Source organism: Meriones unguiculatus, chromosome 14 (assembly GCF_030254825.1).
Source record: "Meriones unguiculatus strain TT.TT164.6M chromosome 14, Bangor_MerUng_6.1, whole genome shotgun sequence".
NCBI classification, from domain to species: Eukaryota; Metazoa; Chordata; class Mammalia; order Rodentia; family Muridae; genus Meriones; species Meriones unguiculatus.
This window is the reverse complement of record NC_083361.1, coordinates 54780243-54798700: the sequence shown is the minus strand read 5'-3', so window position 1 is coordinate 54798700 and position 18458 is coordinate 54780243. Positions and strand designations below refer to the sequence as shown.

General features: G+C 51.7%; 1 protein-coding gene and 1 long non-coding RNA gene across 3 annotated transcripts in view; one reads left to right on the top strand and one right to left on the bottom strand.

The window, feature by feature from the left end:
- Lrrk1 (leucine rich repeat kinase 1) overlaps positions 1 to 4999 on the top strand; it is a 136026-nt gene extending 131027 nt beyond the window's left edge. For both annotated transcript variants that reach the window (XM_021633271.2, XM_060367294.1), the window contains 3 exons: positions 320 to 1170; positions 1547 to 1648; positions 3667 to 4999. In XM_021633271.2, coding sequence (XP_021488946.1) covers positions 320 to 1170; positions 1547 to 1648; positions 3667 to 3844 — 1131 coding nt within the window. In that variant the 3' untranslated portion in view covers positions 3845 to 4999. The remainder of the gene's footprint in view (positions 1 to 319; positions 1171 to 1546; positions 1649 to 3666) is intronic.
- A 6520-nt stretch (positions 5000 to 11519) lies between these two features.
- Positions 11520 to 12901, bottom strand: LOC132647221 (uncharacterized). The gene is made up of 2 exons (XR_009585556.1): positions 12486 to 12901; positions 11520 to 12121 (listed from the first exon to the last, which is right to left on the bottom strand). It is a non-coding gene; the product is annotated as an uncharacterized LOC132647221 (long non-coding RNA).
- Between the last annotated feature and the right edge of the window lie 5557 nt (positions 12902 to 18458).

Sequence of the window (18458 nt, the reverse complement as noted above, 5' to 3'; positions counted from 1 at the left end):
CCTTTCAGTGATGCCGGCCTTCATGGCATCTTGCTTGATGCCCTCGGCCCTATGGGTACAGCTCTCTCTGGATCACCCCTTGCCTTGCAGCACCAAGCACGTGCCCAGATCTGCTGGGACAGGGCTACATCTTCTCTGGACATAGGTCTGAGACCCCCCCTGAGCAGCCCGAGAGTTCAAAGGCTTTGCCTCTCTGAGGCATACAGGGAAATCATGTGACCGCATGAAGAACGTATGGAAACGGGTCTGCTGCCTGGGAGTTCTCTCCCAGAATGTGTGGCCTACGACGTCATCGTGTGTCTCTGTCCCTTCCCCACAGAACTCCTTTATGGTACTGGCGGGCCTGGCTGACGGACTCGTGGCTGTGTTTCCTGTGGGACAACGCACCCCCAGGGAAAGCTGTTCCTACCTGTGCTCACACACAGCCAATAGGTCCAAGTTCTGTATCCCAGACGAAGACTCACGGCAGAACCCCTACCCCGTGAAGGCGATGGAGGTGGTCAACAGTGGTTTGGAGGTCTGGTACAGCAACGGGCCCGGCCTCCTCATCATTGACTGCACAGTCCTGGACATCAGCCGGCGGCTGGAGCCGTACGCAGCCCCGTCCGTGGTGACGTCGCTTGTGTGCAGCTCAGACTGCAGTGGGGAGGAGGTGGTCTGGTGCCTGGATGACAAGGCCAACTCCTTAGTGATGTATCGTTCAGCCACCTACCAACTCTGTGCCCGGTACTTTTGTGGAGACCCCAGTCCTCTCAGGGACATGTTTCCGGTGCAGCCCTCAGTTCCAGAAGCCCCAGGCGGTCACGTGACCACCTCCAAGGAGCCTGAGGAAGAATGCATAGCGGACGTGAGCATCATGTACAGCGAGGAGCTGGGCATGCAGATCCTGACCCACCAGGACTCCCTCACCGACTACTGTTCCATGTCCTCCTACTCTTCGTCCCCGCCCCACCGTGATCCCAGGTCCCCGTCCAGTCTGCCCAGCTCCCTGACCAGCTATTCCAGCGTGCCTTTCTCTGCCGATTATGAAGACCCAGACAGGCTGCAGGAACCCAGTGTCACCTCTGACAGAACTGAGCATGACCTGAGCCCCATGGATGGGGAGACGTTCAGCCAACACCTGCAGGCTGTAAAGGTCCTTGCTGTCAAAGACCTCATTTGGGTCCCTAGGTAAGTTTTGTGTTGTTGGGAGAACCATTTCTGAGCTGCCCGATGCCCTGGCTTTGGGTTGGGGTGAGTGGAACCTATGGCTTCTTTAACGATTCCCAGATCCATCCAGGCAGTTCTCCCAAGAAGGCTCTCCAGAGAATCTAAGAATGTCCATACAGGAGCTCATCTCTCCACCAAAAAACTCAAGGTGCCGCAAAACAAGAGCCATGCTTAGATTCTTTAAATATGGAAGATCCTTTTTTTGCATCACATTGCACCGCCACCGTCACTCCCTTCACAAAGACCTCAGGCCCCGTACTTACCAGAGCACTGGTCCCGTACCCACTAGAGTATAGCTTCCTGAGCAGACTTTCTCTTCTTGATTTTGGTTCCTTAGGCATGGCGGAGATATCATCGTCATTGGCCTGGAGAAGGATTCAGGTGCCCAGCGGGGTAGAGTCATCGCTGTTTTAAAAGCCCGAGAGCTCACCCCGCACGGGTAAGACTGTGAGAACCATTCTGTGGGGCCTGGGCGAGGGTAACCTCAGGGCTCACTAACATGCCCACTAGACAGCATCAGCCCTGCCTCCTCTGTGGTCTCCCAAATAAGCACTTGATCCACCAGTGTGGCTGCAAGTCAAAACCGAAGCAAGGTGGGGTCCTCTAGACAGCCCCTGGGGCTCAGCTGGCTAGAGCAGCAGACACTGGCCAGGGATATCTCTTTCTGGGGTGTGGATCAAGCACGCTGCCAAAGGTGTGTCTTGGGGCCAGATTTAGCTGTAATTGAAATGAGGGTCCCTCCAAATGGTTCACTGTCCTTCCTGCCGAACAGGAGAGCCTTGTCAGTGGGCGTCCTGGCCCACGAAGCACCAGATAGGACTAGATGACAGGGTCTCAGTCAGCTACTGCCCTCCCTTAGCCACAGGGTGTGATTCTGTGCTAATCTGTAGTGAATACCTCTAGAAGACATGCCAGTCCCCGCTGTGAAGACATCTGGGTTGGATGCCAGCTCAGGGTACAGTCTCCAAGACCAGGGAGATGGGAACCTGGCATTAAGCCAGAGTTCCTGGCACTGTTTATCCCCTCATCCCGCACCCTGAAGCTCCCCATGAGAAGCCCTGAAGTCAAACGTGTATGGACTATTTCATGTCATATTAGACCTGCCGGTAGCATGAGCTGTCACCCATCCACAGGCAGAGGTTTTTATTCATCTTGAATATCTTCACATCATCCCATTCTGCACAAAGCAGGACAGTCAGCAACAGGCAGCCAGTCACTTACGCCACTTGCAGTCCCCTGCCTGCCAGCCCCGAGCTCTCTCTGTGAGTCCTGGGGCAGTGGATCTTCTCTGTAAACGCTTCTGGAAACAAGATCAGGCTTCGCTCCTGAACCCTGGCTGACCCGGTTAAAGGAAGCTTTGTGCCCAAGTAGTTCCCTGCTTCCAAGCTGGGCTTCTGGAAACAAGCAGGTCTTCAGAACCCAGTTCAGCTGACCTCGGCGTGCCTACTCTGAGTGTACCTGGTATACTTTTCTATTTATCCCCCCCCAAGAGATAGGTTTTATCAAGTGTCAGACACATTTGCTAGAAGGAGAAAGACTCAAGTTGGCCAGCTGATAGAGCATGGAAGGATCAGAGGCTCTTGATACCCTGGTGAAAGAGAGTCCCAGTATTTAGTGGGGCTCAGTCTGTGGGCATCGGAGAAGGAGGTGCAGCTAGGCCCAGAGATGGGCCGCCAGCCCCACAGAGACACCACCAGGGGAGGGAGGCTGCAGGGAGCCGTTCACTGTGGCTTGAGCAGAAACATGTCACGCACCCACAGACCGTGCGAAAACAGTTCATAACCTCAAAACAATGTAAACGGTGGTGGTTTTGGGGCAGTAGGCTTCCTGTCTAAGGGATGCCTCTGAATTTCCTAAGTGTGCGGCAGGATGGTCTAGGAGGACCCTGCAACAAGGACACCGTTTGGTCGAGCCTTGTTTGCTTTACCTTGGGTATGGGTGCATGTCACAGTGTGCACGTGGAAGTCAAGGGACAGCTTTGTGGGGGTTCATTCCCTCCTGCTTCCACGGGGGTTTCAGGGATTGAAATCAGGTCATCCAACTTGCCTCACAGGGAGGTAAGCCCCTTCACTATCTCTCTGACCTTCATGGGTTGTCCTTGAAGAGTAATATTCGGTTGGTAGTTTATTCTAGACCCCAGAATTCCAGAGAGAGGCACGCATGACGGCTGCCATGCTTGTGTCAGCCAGTGGCCTTCCAGAGTGTTATTCTACAGCCAGGGATTATGAATGTGAAGTGATAGCCTTGGCCTTTTGTGGTACGTTATAAGGCCCCATCCCGTAGGCCAGACCACTAGGGAGAAATGGGATCTTCAAGTACCTTCAAGAGCCAGGCTGAGCTGTTTATGACACCCTCTTAGTAACTCCACCCCCTTGAAGGATATACCCAGTAGAGGGAGGCCCTGCCCTGACCTAGTGAAGACTCCTGCGGGTGTTCTCAGACCCCATCTCTCTGCAGGGCCCTGATGGACGCAGCAGTGGTAGCGAAGGACACGGTAGTGTGCGGCTTTGCAAATGAAAACACGGAGTGGTGCCTGGCTGTCTGGAGGGGCTGGGGCGCCAGGGAGTTTGACATCTTCTACCAGTCCTATGAGGAGCTGGGCCGGCTGGAGGCTTGTACGCGCAAGAGAAGGTAATGCCTGTGGAAGGGCCTCGGCGTGGAGCCAGCAGGTCCAAGCTGCTGCCTGACCCCTCGGCTGCAGCCCTCCAAGGGCACGGAAGACAAACGGGTTCTTTGCCAACCCTGTGCTAAGAAGGGCTGAGAAGCTAGCAGATACTGGTAGTTTGGGAGTTCTCAGGTTCTATGGGTTGAGCTACCAGCCCAAGGGAAGCCACAGGGCCCAGTTGGGAGAGGCCTCCTGTCGCCTCTTGCATGGGCTTCCAGGAGCCGGGGAGAGTGACCCCATTCCAGGCCCTCAATTTTTATCACCAGGCCTCAGATGGAATTACACTAGAGGCTCTTGGTTGAGGAGCAGTTCAGGGTAAGGTGGGGGGAGGGCTGTGACCTCTAGCCCTCCTCCCCCAAAGACCCCAGGCTCTCAGCCTGCTTCACAAAACTCTGAATCCCCGGAGCGTGGGGCCCAGCTTGGTCAAGCCGAGATCGAATCTCCTGCTTGGCAAGGTCTCTGCATGGGAAACCCCAGAAGGACCCTTGGCAGGCAACATTGCCCAATAGTGGGGATGAATAGGTTCCTTCAAGAGTCAAAGCCGGAAAGCCCAGTGCGAGGGCTCCCGCTCCCCCTTTACATTCTTGTCCCCCGACAAAAGGAAAGAGAAACCCAATCAGTGGGCCTGGAGAAAGGGCCTGTGTTTATAGCTTGGTAAAATAAACTTGGACGCAGCTGGAGCACAAGCCCTGTTTGTTTGCACATCATAATCTTGTTTATCACTTTAACAAATTAAGTAATATCTCAGCGGTTAGGCCTGGTTGTGAAATGCCATCGTATGGGACTTATACTGAATTATGTATTTGCCAAACATTTACTGCCCACATGGACAGCAGATGATGAAAAGTGAAATTGTTAACAGGGTATATGGGGCACAACAGGGAACATTTTATAAATTCTGTGCACACATGTGCGCACACACACACACACACACACGCATCACTGCCAAGTATTACCCTTGAAGGCTGCTTAATCTGGAACTCCAATTTGAATGTGAGGTTGTACTTGGCTCCTGTTGTTGAACCTTTTCTAGAATTAAATTATGAAAAACAAACTTAGGATTTTCTGGGGAGTACAAGCTGATGGGACCCCTGTTATCTGAAAATAAACAGACAGAGAATGAAACCATGGCTTCTGTCTCTTGAGTGTGACACAGGCTCTGGCCTCCCCAGGTCCTCTTACTGCAATTGGCCCCGGGCCACCCCTCTTGGCCCACTGATGGGTACTTCTGGCTGTCCTGCAGCCATTTCCATGGGCAGTTGCTTCTCTGTTAGGCCCAGCCCTGAGGAAAGCTAGTTCCTCGCTTTCTTTTGTGAGACAGGCTCTGGATCTTTGAGGACCAGACCTTGAGCTCTGCGCCTGCTGAACACCATTCCCACCCTGATCCCTAAGGTGAGCCTTGGAGGTCATCGGCCTTCCTTCTCCCACAGCTTTGTCCCATAGCTGCTGGCCCCTGCTTAGATTTCCAAACACAAACGGGGCCCTGTCTGTCCTGTGCCTGCCCCATGTCACTTGTCTGGCCGCTGAGCTGATGGCCAGCCTCCCCTACCTTGCAGGCTCAGCCCACCTTTAATACCTCACCCACTCCTGTCCACAGACAGAGCCCTAATCTGAGCCTCGTAGTCAGGGGAGGAGAATTTTTACATAATTACTAGGAACATGGAGGGAGATGGTTAATGAACTTGACTATGAAAGAATTAGAAACCTAAAGGAAAGCGGGGCACACAACTTCAATCCCAACACTCAGGAGGCAGAGGCAGGAAGATGTCTGAGTTTGCGGTCAGCCAGGTCTACAGAGTGAGTTCCAGTATAGCCATGGCTACACAGAGAAGCCCTGTCCCAAATACACCCCCCCCCAAACAAAACAAAAGAAAACCTCAAAGGAAAGTGTACCACAAAGGTAAACAACAACTGGAAAGAGGGGGAAACCATCCACAGAGCTGATGAGATGGTTTACCAGGCAAAGGAGCTTGCCATCAAGACTGAAGATCTGAGTTCAATCCCCAGAACCCACATGGTGAAAAGCGAGAATCAACTCCAGCAGGTTTTAGACACACACACACAGACACACACACTAAATTAACGAACGTAATTTTTAAAAATGTGTTTATAACACAAATGAAAGAAGAGCAGTCCACTTATCTTGTATGCGAAATTCATCTTCGTCCATAAGAGAAAATGCAACTGGAAAGCAGATAAATGGCACAGGCCAGTGACAAAAAGAAACAGTCCCTCGAAGTGATAAGAAGGCTTTTGTCACCCTAGAGTTACAAGGACTAAAGGGCCAGCCATGATTCTTGAACTCTTGCTAAGCGTAAGTCAGTGTCACCAGGGCACAACAGTAGTCACCCAGACAAAGGCGCCCTGCTTCTGGGGCCCCACTCCAGAGGGCAGAGGTGACAGCAGACACACAAAATAGAGCCGGAGAGGGAAATTCAAGAAAACAGCAGCTAATGGCAAAGGCGGGGGAAGGCTCAGAGGCTGCCTGAGAAAGGGCATAAAGGTGACATCTCGGGGCCCCACGCGGGAAAGCTGACGTGCGCAAAGGCCCATGAAGGAGCAGGCAGTGGGGTGGCTAGGGCACCATGAAGAAGGGGGTGCCCAGCCTGTTCCCACCCCACAGGCCTGCCACACAATTGCAGGTGTCCGGTGCCGCCGCTGGGAGTGTGAAACAAAAACATTGCCTGCTGAGTAGAGAACAGGCCAAGGAAGTAGAAACAGGTGGGGTGTTAGTGGTAGGATCCGAAGGCCCTTGGGATCCATAGCTTATTGTGCTGGCCTGCCATTTCCCAGATGCCCTTGCAGGTAGTGGGGCTATGCTCTATTCAGGGAATCTGCTGGTGGTCCAGTAGGACTTTCCAGAGCATCATCAGAAAGGCAAGAGCCAAGGCAGGCATGGTGGTGCATGCCTTTAGTCTCAGCACTCAGGAGGCAGAGGCAAGAGGATCTCTGTGAGTTCGAGGCCAGCCTGGTCTACATAGCAAGGTCCAGGACAGCCAGAACTACAAATAGAGAAGACCCTGCCTCAAAAACCAAAACACCCAAAAGATCGGGGTTCCTTTTCTCCCACGCAGTGATGTGGAGCAGCCAGCTGTCCCAGACAGTCCTAAGACAGGGCCTGCACACTCTGACTGAAACTAGGAAAAGGAGCCTACCCAGCAGACCCTAGCAAGTTCTGTTTTCATGATACTAGCCAAGCATGTCAGGTTAGCATGAGCATGCTTTGATCTGGGAGACAGTCCGCCCACAAAGTAGTATGAGGCAAAAGCACAGTGGCTGATAGGGCCTCCTAGGGCTCCCAAACACCATCACTGCACTCTTGGTGCAGAAAGGACGCTCACCTTTATGCCTGAACTCTTTGCTGTTCAGCCCGGAGGAGCAGCCAACAGCCAACCCCAGGACAACTGAGGACGCACAGAGCCCATGTAGCTTTTTCTGACATCTTCCAAGGCCTGTTCTCTCTCCCCTCCAAGGGTCAAGAAATACTGGTGCAGCTCTAGGAAGGCTCAGAAGGCCTAGGAAGACTTCTGAACACAAGCAGGAGTTGTGGGTACAAGGTCCTTGTGAACACAGGTAAGCACTAGAGAAGGCAGGAAAGAGGCACGCAGGGTTGACTCTCCAAAAGCAGAAGATGTTTACCTGTCTTCCCTCCACCTTGAACCCTGGGAAAGGATTTAGTTTACAACCTGGTGATCTTTGCTATCTATAGGACCGAGTTTCTCCTGAATCTCCGAGAATATTAGTTTGTCTATCCCAGACTTTCCCCCCTAAGCCTTAGCTCTGCTGCTAAGTCCAGAAAACCCATCCTTAGGAGAGATAGCCCTTGTACTTAACAATGTCCTAAGTAACCTTTATACTATCTTAGGGTCAAGCTAATCCTGTCCTCTGCAGGCATTGTTCACCTCAGTCATTCTCCCTAGACCCTTATCTTTAGCATTGTTTCTGAGTCAACAGAACCCATCTTTATGGAAGAAGCCATACTTTCAGTGTAAACATGTCTTCACCTTTGTTGTACACTTGGGACTGAGTTAAGTGTCACCGAGAAACTTCTTAACAAAAGTGTGTTGTGCTTTAATATGGCTAAAATATACTGCCTGCTGTCTTTGGCCCCGCACTGGCTAACTAGTCAGACTGAACCAAGTTTCATTTCTGTCTCTCCGTGAATCATTGCTCTACTGCCAGCCATGGAGCTTTCAGGGACACACACACACACACACACACACACACACACACACAGAGGCTGGCACCACGGTGGGGAGGAAGTTGGAACCCTTGCTCTTCAGCATCCAGGACAGTTTTTGAGTGAGTAGAGTAAGTCAACCCTCTGGCTACGAGATCTAAAATGTCAATCAGCTTCAAATGAAAAAGATTAGGCAGGATGCCCACATGTGCCCTGTGCCAATTTTGTTTCCTGTCGTTTTTCAAATTATACAGGACAGCAACTACCCACCAACCATTTCCATACGATTCGCTGTCAGTCACCTGAAGAGAACAGGGGGCCTATGAGAGGAAGTATTTAGGTTCTGTGCAGTTACCACACCATCTCCTGGGAGAGACTTGAGCCTCCACAGACTTGGCCTCCAGGTGGTCTTGGGGCCAATTCCCTATGGAAACCAGGAGATAATCAAACTTGCTTGAGTAACGTATCGCATGGTAGGCTGTTTCTTGGGGTGCTCAAGAAACCAGTGACACCAGTGATAGGCTGGTGTTTTAGACTGATTTTTATTATGTGTTGGCAAGAGCAGGTTAATTACAATTTTGAAATCAACGTTTAATAGAGGGAGTTACGTATTCACTGTGTAGCTGTGTTGTTATTTAGGGACTGGTTCATTTTCCCATATCTAGTTGATTATGAACCTTGTGTGGCTGTCACAAGTCTCATCTTGGAGGGAAGGACTGCCCACATCATCCCCCAAACCTGGAGGTCCTAGAATTTCCTTCCACGTCCTTGGTAACGGCAGAAGAGACCTGGATCCGTGGTCCAATGTGGGTTTGCCACGTTGCACTTGAGCCATTTATGACATTCTTAGGATGGCTCTCACCCTCTGTCAGCCACAGGAAGCCTGACCTGTGGTCACATTCCAAAGCACTAGGGTAAGGGCTTCAGCTTGCGGATCCCAGGAGACGGACTTCACAGTTCCATCCTCAATGCCTCCCTTGTTCCAAAGGCCCCATGGTGGCACCTTCAGAGCATAAAACCCAACCAGCTAAAGGCAAGAAGAAGTATTCACAATGTACTAAGTGAGGCCTTGGGTGCATTTTAATATGAAACATACGTATATAGTGATTTTTTTTCATTTACAAATGTATAAAAGATTTAAAAGATCGGGAGGACACAGACCAAAATGTGATCTGCGATCGTTTCTGGATCCTGAGGTCACCGCTTGTTTTTGTTGGTTCTCTTCTGGTTTGTCTGAATAATTTCCTTTATGATAAAACTAAGATCTAAGTAACAAAAATATATATATATTCACTTTAAATACTGTGAAATGACTATGGGGCCCAACACAAGGACTTTCCTGCTGTGAGTAGTCTGCCTTGGGGCTCTGGGCATCACAGTAGCCAAGGCCAAAAGAATAATTTTTGTCAATTACTCACTTTCCAGAACATAGAAACAGCCCACTACTCACGTAAGGCCTTGCTCCTTTAAGCCTGAGAGGAAGTGTCATTTTTCCCAGGGGCAGTCTGCACAGAGAACATTCCAGTACTGTAGATGTAGATACTGCTGCCCTTGGAAAAGCACAGACGACTTCCTGGAACTGAGTCTTCTAACTGCCTGGAGCACAGGCCGCAGCTGTCCCATCCGGTCAGTACCCAGGAGCGCTTTGGCTTTGAGCGGCAAGTAGCATAGGCCTTCTCCCAAGAAGGTCTGGTCAGATCCAGAGGTGCTATCATGCCTGGAAGCAGATCCCCATGCCTTTCAAACCCATCTCCTCTAGGAGCTTCAGAAGGACGGGAAGTGGCGTTATGAGTGCCACACCTCTGCCAAGCACGGGCGGCATCCATTAGGCGATGCCAGACCACCTGGCTAGTTAGTGCGACTTTTCTCAGCATCGGAGGCTGGCCTCGAGGCCAGGCTGCCAACACCAGCGCCAACACCTTTCACTCCCTGAAAGAGCCCACCTCACCCTCTGGGGCTCACAAGGCCTATGAGGCAGAGTCAGGACTCACTCATTTGACTATCTCCCCATCTCTCGGAGGCTGCCGGCTCCTTCCCAGCCCAGCTCTTAGGGGGCATGTGGTACATTTTGGTGGCCCTGTGCTCTGCTGTGTACTGCTACACGCCTCTCTGCCCCGGCTTCCAAATACACTTTAGTCTAGGCATACCACCCTGAGACTCCAACAATTCCGGCCCATGTCAACCTCCATGGGCTGCTTCCAGAAAGGGTAGACAGCCCCTCCGAGTGCTCTGTCTACCACAGCATCTTCCATTCGTTGGAGACACTGTCCTCGCACGATACTGGCCTCGTTTCTGTCTCCGCTGGCAGACACACTCTTTAGACAGACGGCTGGCAGGCTCACCTGTGGTCAAGTTCTGTGGCTTCATGGACACTCCTATCCTTTAGGGGCCTGAGCACTGAGCCCCTATGAGCTGCTGCTTTGTAGCTCTTGGGCACATGCTACTCAGCTTCCCATCGCTATAGTGAAATGCCTGAGATAATTAAGTTTTAAAATCTCTATCTTACCGTCTAAGATGCCCAGGTCCATTGCTTTGGACTTCTGGCGAAGGTACCTGACAGCAATGACCTACACTGAATGGCAGAGCAAATTGTTTACCTCACAACCAGGAAGCAAAGGGAAACACCAGAAAGGGCCCCTAAATCCTCTTCCAGGGTGTGTCTCAGAGGCCTAAGGAAGCCGCCATTAGGTCCCCTCTTCTAAAGGTTTCACAGCCTTCCAGTAGCACCACGCTGGGAAATGAGCCTCTAACACAAGAGCCTGGGGAACCCTAACCACAGTAGGGCCTCAGTCTTAATGGGAGGAGTCAATGGAAAGAACTCCAACGTGATTTAACCTAAAGGGACATAAAAAAGAAAGCAAGCGTCCACTCTCTACCCGGAAGCATTGGTTATCTGTTTCCTTGGCTCCAGCTATTCATCCCTGAGGTCTCCAGGCAAGACACACCATCCTGATATTCCTAACCCTGCGGCCTGGAGAGACCAGGGGTCAACACCATTTACCTCAGGTCCACACAAAAACCCATCAGGTGTAACTCTGATTCTGGCCTCTGCCTCTGCCCCTCTTGGGCTTGGGTTTGGCCCCATCTTTTGGGGCTTCAGTTGAGTCTGTGGCAGGGCCTGGCAGGATATGGCGTATCTTCTAGAAGATACTGTGTGGCACTCAGAGCCACACCTGGCCCCTGCTCTGGGAAGGGCACAGAGCAGCTCTCCCTCAGCACAGAGGCTAGAGCTCCCCGCCCCCCCCCCCGCCGTCTGAGGGTGCTGGGTGCTGCGCGGGGTAATGCAATCCTATCTAGCACCACCCTCCAACTTCATGGGCCACCCCAGCCAGCTCTTCTCCCGGAGCAGCACAGGCAGCTCTGCAGGGGAAACGGAGGAGAGGGCGGGGGTGAGGAGAAAGGGACCAGAAAATCTTTCCACCTCTGAGGTCTGGATCAAGTTCTCAAATCAAGGCAGTGAGAGAGTAAAGGCCAATGAGCTCTTTATCTGGGTTGTATTGATAAAAGCCATTAGGTTGTTTTAAAGAGTTGTTTTATTTTATGTATATACATAAGGCATTTTCTCAGTTAAGGATCCCTCTTCCCGAATGACTCTGTCTTGTGTCATGTTGACACAAATCTAGACAGCACATCCAGGTGTCTGCAGAAGCCAGAAGGCGTCAGATCCTTTGGAACTGAACTTACAGAGAGTTGTGTGTCACTGTAGAGGCTGGGAACTGAACTTCAGTCCTCTGGAAAGCAGCGCGTGGTCTTAACTTGTACAGCCATCTTACAGCCCTGTGAAGGCAGTTTAAATTATCTAAAAGACTGCAACTATTGGCTGCACTCAAAACAAGGTGTCTGCCACCCGCATGCCTGGAGCAGATGTAAGGCTGAGCAAGCCCTCAAAGAGCAGGGAGACGTCCTTCCGGCTGGAGCATCTCGGAGGGTCTGAGGAATAGGAGGATAACGCAGAGTCGGCTTAATGACAGCAAGCCATAAAGGCACAGAGGGGATTCCATTACGTGGAAACTGTGTCCTGTGGAGGTGAGTCCCAAGCAGCACTCAAGCTCCCGGGCAGGGTGTACCTAGGCCAGAAAAGCAAGCTGTAAAGATGTGCTCATAGGTGTCCCACTGAGGAAGGAAAACATAGCCCCCCACCCAAAGATAACATTCTTAGGAGGGTCAAGGGTAATGGAGGCTGTGCCGCTCACGCCCTGGTCCCTCTTCCTGGTCACACACAGGCAGAATGCCTCTGAGCCTTTCCCACTTCCACAGCCCCACGTGAAGACCCTGAGCGTACACACACACATATTCATATTCTCTCTGTCTGTCTGTCTGTCCTTCCCTCCCTCTGTTCTTCCCTCTCTCCCTTCCTCCTTCCCCCTCCCCTCCTTCCTTCCTCCTTCCCTCTCATTCCCTTTTTCCCCCATCCCTGTCACCATTCCTCACACACAGAGGAAGCATGGCACCTCCCCGTCTTCTGTGTTCTTGTGGCCAAGTCATGGTGTTAGCCAGCGATGGCCACTCAGACACAGTTCATAGCCAATTGAAAGTCTTGATTCCAGCCAGCTGGGACCACACCCAAGCATTCAGGGATGTAGGTGATGTCCAAAGCATGGTGCTTTTAAGGGCGCAGGCCCCTCACTCGGCAACAGCAGCAGGGGGCCTTCGCAGACTGAGCTGTGTGGAGCAAGCAAGTCTCCACACAGAAGCTGAGGTGAGTGCTTAGCCAGCCTGAGTCGGGTTCCACACAAACAGTCAGCTGGGGTGAATGGTTAACTGGAGGAGCTCCACACAGTATTAACAAAGGCTAAGATAAGTTAGGGAGCACACCCTGACCTTTGGTTTCTAGACTAAAGCTGGGTACTTTTCCATGGGATTTCCCATCAAGGGAATTCTAGTTAATTCTAGTTAAACCTGGAAATGGCCTCAGCAAGAAGACAAGATGAAGAAGCCTCTGCACTATCTTGCCCTGCTGTCGTAGTGGAGGGAAGAGACTCTGACCCAGAAACTTGGATAGGTGCACTTTCTGCCTCAGCTCCAGTACATGGCTGTCCCTGTTACAGGGACCCCAGGCAACAAGGCCCACAGAAAAACAACATTGCTCAAAGCAGGGCTGGCTGTGGACAAAATTGCACCCAGGTTGTCCTTAACGCCTAGTCCTCAGGAAGGAGCCACACTGAAGCCACAGCCTGGGACTAGGAGGAAAAGTTTCTAAATACTACAGAGGGATAGAAAGATGAGACCTGAATGGGGGCCATGGCTTTCTTGTGGCCAGCTAAACATGTCACTCCTCCACGTGGACCCCTTCGTTGAAAGGCTCAATCTCAGTCATCCTTAGTTCTCAGCTGGCTATGACGGGGCCTCAAGGAAACAGGAGTTTAGCCTCCTTCACAGAAGGGAAAGAATACAGGTGACCATGACGACCACTTGGCCAATAAACGACATAAGCATCCCTGGGGCCTAATAGGGAGGAAGGCCATAGGTGTCAGCCTCCCCTGCCTGGTCCTCCCCTGGCCAGTTCTCCGGAGCAGTTTCCTCAATAGCATCCAGGGGGCGCCCACATGCAACAGCCCAGCCCCTGTCCAGCCTGCCTGCTGTCTGCCTGTTCAAACAGGGCAAGACCAGCAAAGAAATGGATGATGACGGGTAGGCCGTCTAAGAAGGGTCTGTGGGCTTGATGAGTTTACCTCACCAAGCTTGAACTCATCTCCAAAAGAAGGAGCCCTTGTAGCTGTGTGTGGATGTATGTAAACATAGACAGCTAGGTGATCGGGCGGCTAGCGAGTCAGAGAAACATTCTCTGTGCAAGAAGAAAAATGTGAACTGTGTCTGGGCTTTTCCAAATCATGGGCTTCTGCAGTCAGTTCTCTCTCTCTCTCTCTCTCTCTCTCTCTCTCTCTCTCTCTCTCTCTCCATCTGTGTGTGTGTCTGTCTGTCTGTCTGTCTCTTTGCCTGTGTCTGATTGTCTCTCAGTCTCTCTCTGTCTCTCTGTGACTCTGTGTCTTTTTTCTGTCTGTGTGTGTGTGTCTGTCTCTATCTCTATCTGTCTGTTCCCTGTCTCTCTGTGTGTTTCCATCTCTCTGTGTGTCTGTCTGTCTCTCTGTCTGTTTGTCTGTCTCTCTGTGTGTTTATGTGTGTGTGTGTGTCTGTCTCTTTGCCTCTGTCTGATTGTCTCTCAGTCTCTCTCTGTCTCTGTCTCTCTGTGACTCTGTATGTGTCTTTCTGTCTCTGTGTATGTGTCTGTCTCTATCTCTGTCTGTCTCCCTGTCTCTCTGTGTGTTTCCATCTCTCTGTCTCTCTGTCTGTTTCTCTCTCTCTCTCTCTCTCTCTCTCTCTCTCTCTGTGTGTGTGTGTGTGTGTGTGTGCCACCATGCACGTTGTATATTCTGCAGGCCCACGTAGGTAGAGCCCTGTGTCCTCTCTGGGGTATGAGGGTGAAAGGCACACAGGAGCAGGGTAACCGTGGAAGGAGAAGCTGGTCCTCTAGGGAAAGACACTTCCTATGGAAGTCTTCAGCTAAAACTCACTTCTAGACCTACAAGATTCCCACAGCTGACCTCATCCATGGGCTTTTCTCAGCAGGGCTCCTTAGAACATCCCAGCCCAGAAGAAAAGCAGGGGCTGTGTCTGCAGTTCACTGTAATAGCAGCTACATGGAAATTACCCTGCAGCTGAGAGCCGGTCCCTCATCAAGCAGGGGTAGAACAGTGAGCAGCTCTGTCCTAAAGCCCCTAAATCATACACACCAAAGGGAGGTTACTGGGGTCTCTGCACACCCCATACAACCTAGCTCCAGGAGGACGCTCCACCCGGATTACCTCATTCCAGAACCACAAATTGAGATCCAAGGAACGTAAGCCCCAAAGCTGTATGAACAGCCAGAGACAGACACAGGCTGGCCAGGCAAGTCGGAATATTTCATTCTACTCCATGGTCCTTTGTGCTCTAATTTACCCTGAACTTGGCCAGCAATACTGCAGGAGAAGTATGAGAAGCTACCCTGCACTCCAGAGGCCTGGACAGAGGCCTGGACAGAGGCCCCGGCAGCCCTTAGGATGAGGAGAAGGCAAAGGAAAGGCCAGGCCAGGTCTGACTGTCCGTGCCTGAGGCCAACTGGGAAGGGGAGCCAGAGGACAATGCTTGCTACCACAGATTCCCCTACCCCACCATGCCTCTGTCTAGAGACGGGTCTCTGTATCTTTCCCCATGGGGCTTGTGACTTTCTTACAACCCACAGACAACGGTAGAAGTGAAGGGACATGACTCCAAAATTCAGTCAGAAAAGGCATTGGAGTGGATACTTAACTCTGAAGCCCTCAGACACCAGACAAGTAAGTCTGGCTAGGTTGAGGCCTCCATGCTGAGAAGGACTACTCACCACAGAGAGGGACATAGAGACTTCTGGTCCCAGATAAGAGACAGCACCAGGAGTAGGATAGACTTAGAAAAGACGCCTTCAGAACAGCCTACTGGGGTCTCTCCTCACTCACAGCCAGGTCATGGGCTGAGACCTCACACGGAACATGGTAGAGGTTAATCAGCCCTACTCCATCCAAACGCCGGGCCCACAGACACACAGTATGGAAAGACGGTTATCACACACTTAGTCCTGGGATACAAACAGAGAAGTTCAGAAGGCCAATCAGCTTTCCACTTTCATGGATGCTCTGGAGGCCTGGGAAGCCAAGAAGTATAGTGCTAACCCCTGTTTAGCAGGTAAGGGCCCAGGCCTAGAGTCCTGAGCACTGTACTAGCCAGGCAGTACTGGATAGTACTTGGGGACAGGCCTGACTCTGAGCCATCACAGCTCAGGCATGGCAAGCAAGCCGTGCCACAAAGCCACCTCTCTGTCCTCTCTGAGGGGCACTGGCAAGCATGTCAGCTGAGCTGGAGGCTGGATTTGCCAGGCTGTGTTCGGTGCATCTGGACACGATGGATGAATGGGAACTGGAGAGTGAGTGGCAGGTTACTATGGCAACCACCAAGCCCCAGGAGAGCCAAGCGCCAGCTACTGGCCTATGAGCTGGTGAACTTGGAGGGAAATTCACCTTAGCTTTGCCACTTGGTTCTGGCCCAGGCTACTGCTGGGACTCTCCTCTCCATCGGCCACTTTGATACTTTGGGAGTAGACAAATGGAAGTTTCCAGGAAAAAGGAAAGGATGACAGGCAGTCTCTCTGGCTGTGGGGGTGGGGCTGGCAGGGTGCTGGGCAGCCTGGGCAAGGCTCTTAGCTCTGAGGTCCAATGGGCCAGCAGTGTCCAAGGCCATGCTGGTCAGGAGTTTCCCTCATTGGTCACTAAACTCTGTTTTCAAGCAAGAGCACAACACAGGCACTTTTATTCTGGCTGCTTAGATGCCAGCAGGGGAGTGAAAGGGCAGGAGAGGCCCCGAGGCATAGGTTTGTCCTCTCAGAACGTGGGGCCGGAAACAACCTTGACCTCCCCCTATCCACACTGTGCAATGGGAAACAAAGGCCCAGAGAATCCGCCAACCTAAAATGTGTCGTTGCCAGGGGCAACCCGGATACAGCTTTGACCAGCCTGGGAAAAAGCTGGTATTCTCAGCAGGGGATGGGTGTTTGTTTTCCTTTAATTTTTTTTTTTTTTAAGTCGGGTCAGATCAGATTTTTAAAATGCTGCTCCAGGGCATGGTGTTACCTAAACACCGCCTGAAAAGGCAGATCAAGGCAGAGAGGGGTCACATATTTGTTAGGAGAGAAGTCCACAACTTGCAAAAAGATCGGCGCTAGACTGAACAGTGCGCCTGTCCTGTCTGTGCCTGAAACCAGAGGGTTGGTTCAGGCCTGCCCATGCTGCTGACTGATGAACATGGCTCCTGGGAGAGACTAGAGCATGCCTCACCTTCAGCCTGCACCATACCAGCTGCCCCAGGGGTGCACGTATGCAAAGCTGGGCAGGCATGCCAAAAAGATGAGAAAGTACAGACTACAAGGCAGAAGGACTAAATGAATAAGCAACAAGCTGATCATGTAAGGCTTGTAGGCACAAGCTATGGCCCCTGTCCCTACCCCTAAATTCTGAAACACACAGGAAAAGAAAAATGCACTTAAGAAAAGAAATTCTAGCCAGGCAGTACTGGATAGAGTCAGGTGGATCGCTGAGTTTGAGGCCAGCCTAATCTACAGAACAAGTTCCAGGACAGCCAAGCTAACACAGAGAAACCCTATCTCAAAAAGAAAAAAGAAAGAAATGCAGTTCTGGATTCTGAAGCTCACCCGCATTGTCCGAGTGGCAATGCACAGGCTGTCCTTATTACGGTCGGTCTCTGATCATGTGTTCTTCAGCTTGGAGGAGATGTGGGAGCTGGAGATTTGATGGATGAGTAAGAGTTGGCCAAATCAGGCCTCCTATACTCCGCAGGGGCTCACTGGCCCTGTGGGAAAGTACAGCCTCCTCGAGGGACACCGTTGAGGCTGGAGAACAGTGTGTCCAGCGTGGGGCTAGAGTGTAGCACAGGAACAGAGAGTACTTGCCTTGTGTGTGTGTGGGGACCATGTCTGGTCCTCACCACAAAAACATGTCCACCGTGAACGGGTTGCCATGTATTTAACGCCCAGCAGAAAGAAACCTGGGCCATGACGTGGTCTCTCTGGGTGTCTAAGTCTCCCTTGAGATGCGGTTCCAGAGAAAGGGAGCTGGCAGGAGCAGAGAGGCCTGCCTATGAACGTCCGCTTCTCCGGGTGGCTCTGGGAAAATGCCTTTCCCACTCTGTGCCTGAGTTGCCCGTGTTTACAAGAGTAATCCCAATGATGAAGTGCTCTCTGTGCACAAAACGTTGTTTATTGGTTTCCGTGCTCTATGCACCATCAGCACTGTGTGGTCCAAACAGCTGAGGCTCAGTGAGGCCAGAGGCTCATCCCATGATGCTTCAGTAAGAGTTGTGTCTCCAAAGACATCCGCCCATAACATCTGTTATGAGCACCGTCATGGGGCCATCTGAGTGGAAGGTCTGATGGGAGCCCAGGATGGTCCCCCATGCTGCTGTGTGACCCAGAGGGTATCTTGGGGTTGCTGATGAAGTGGTTCTGCCCACTTGGTGAGAGGAAATCCTAAATCCTCCAGGCCTCTCTGCATTCTCCCTGACTCCCCAGTCTCTGCTTCCTGGCTGGAGGAGAGAGTAAGGCTATATTACTCATTGGACCTGGCAGTGAATAAAAGCCCACACAAACAACAAAACTTTATCCATTCATTCTTTTTGGAAGAACGGGGGTGGAGGGCATTGTGTGGCCAATGGTGTTTCCTAAACTGACTGACTGTAAAGAGATCTTCCATTCCAGCACCTTCATGCTTCTCGTACAAGCCATGCTGCATGCTTCCCAGCCAGCATTGGGTCTCTGCTTCGTGGCCTAGATCCTGGTGGGTCTGTGGCTTCTGAAGTGAAGCCAGTCAGAAAGCTGAT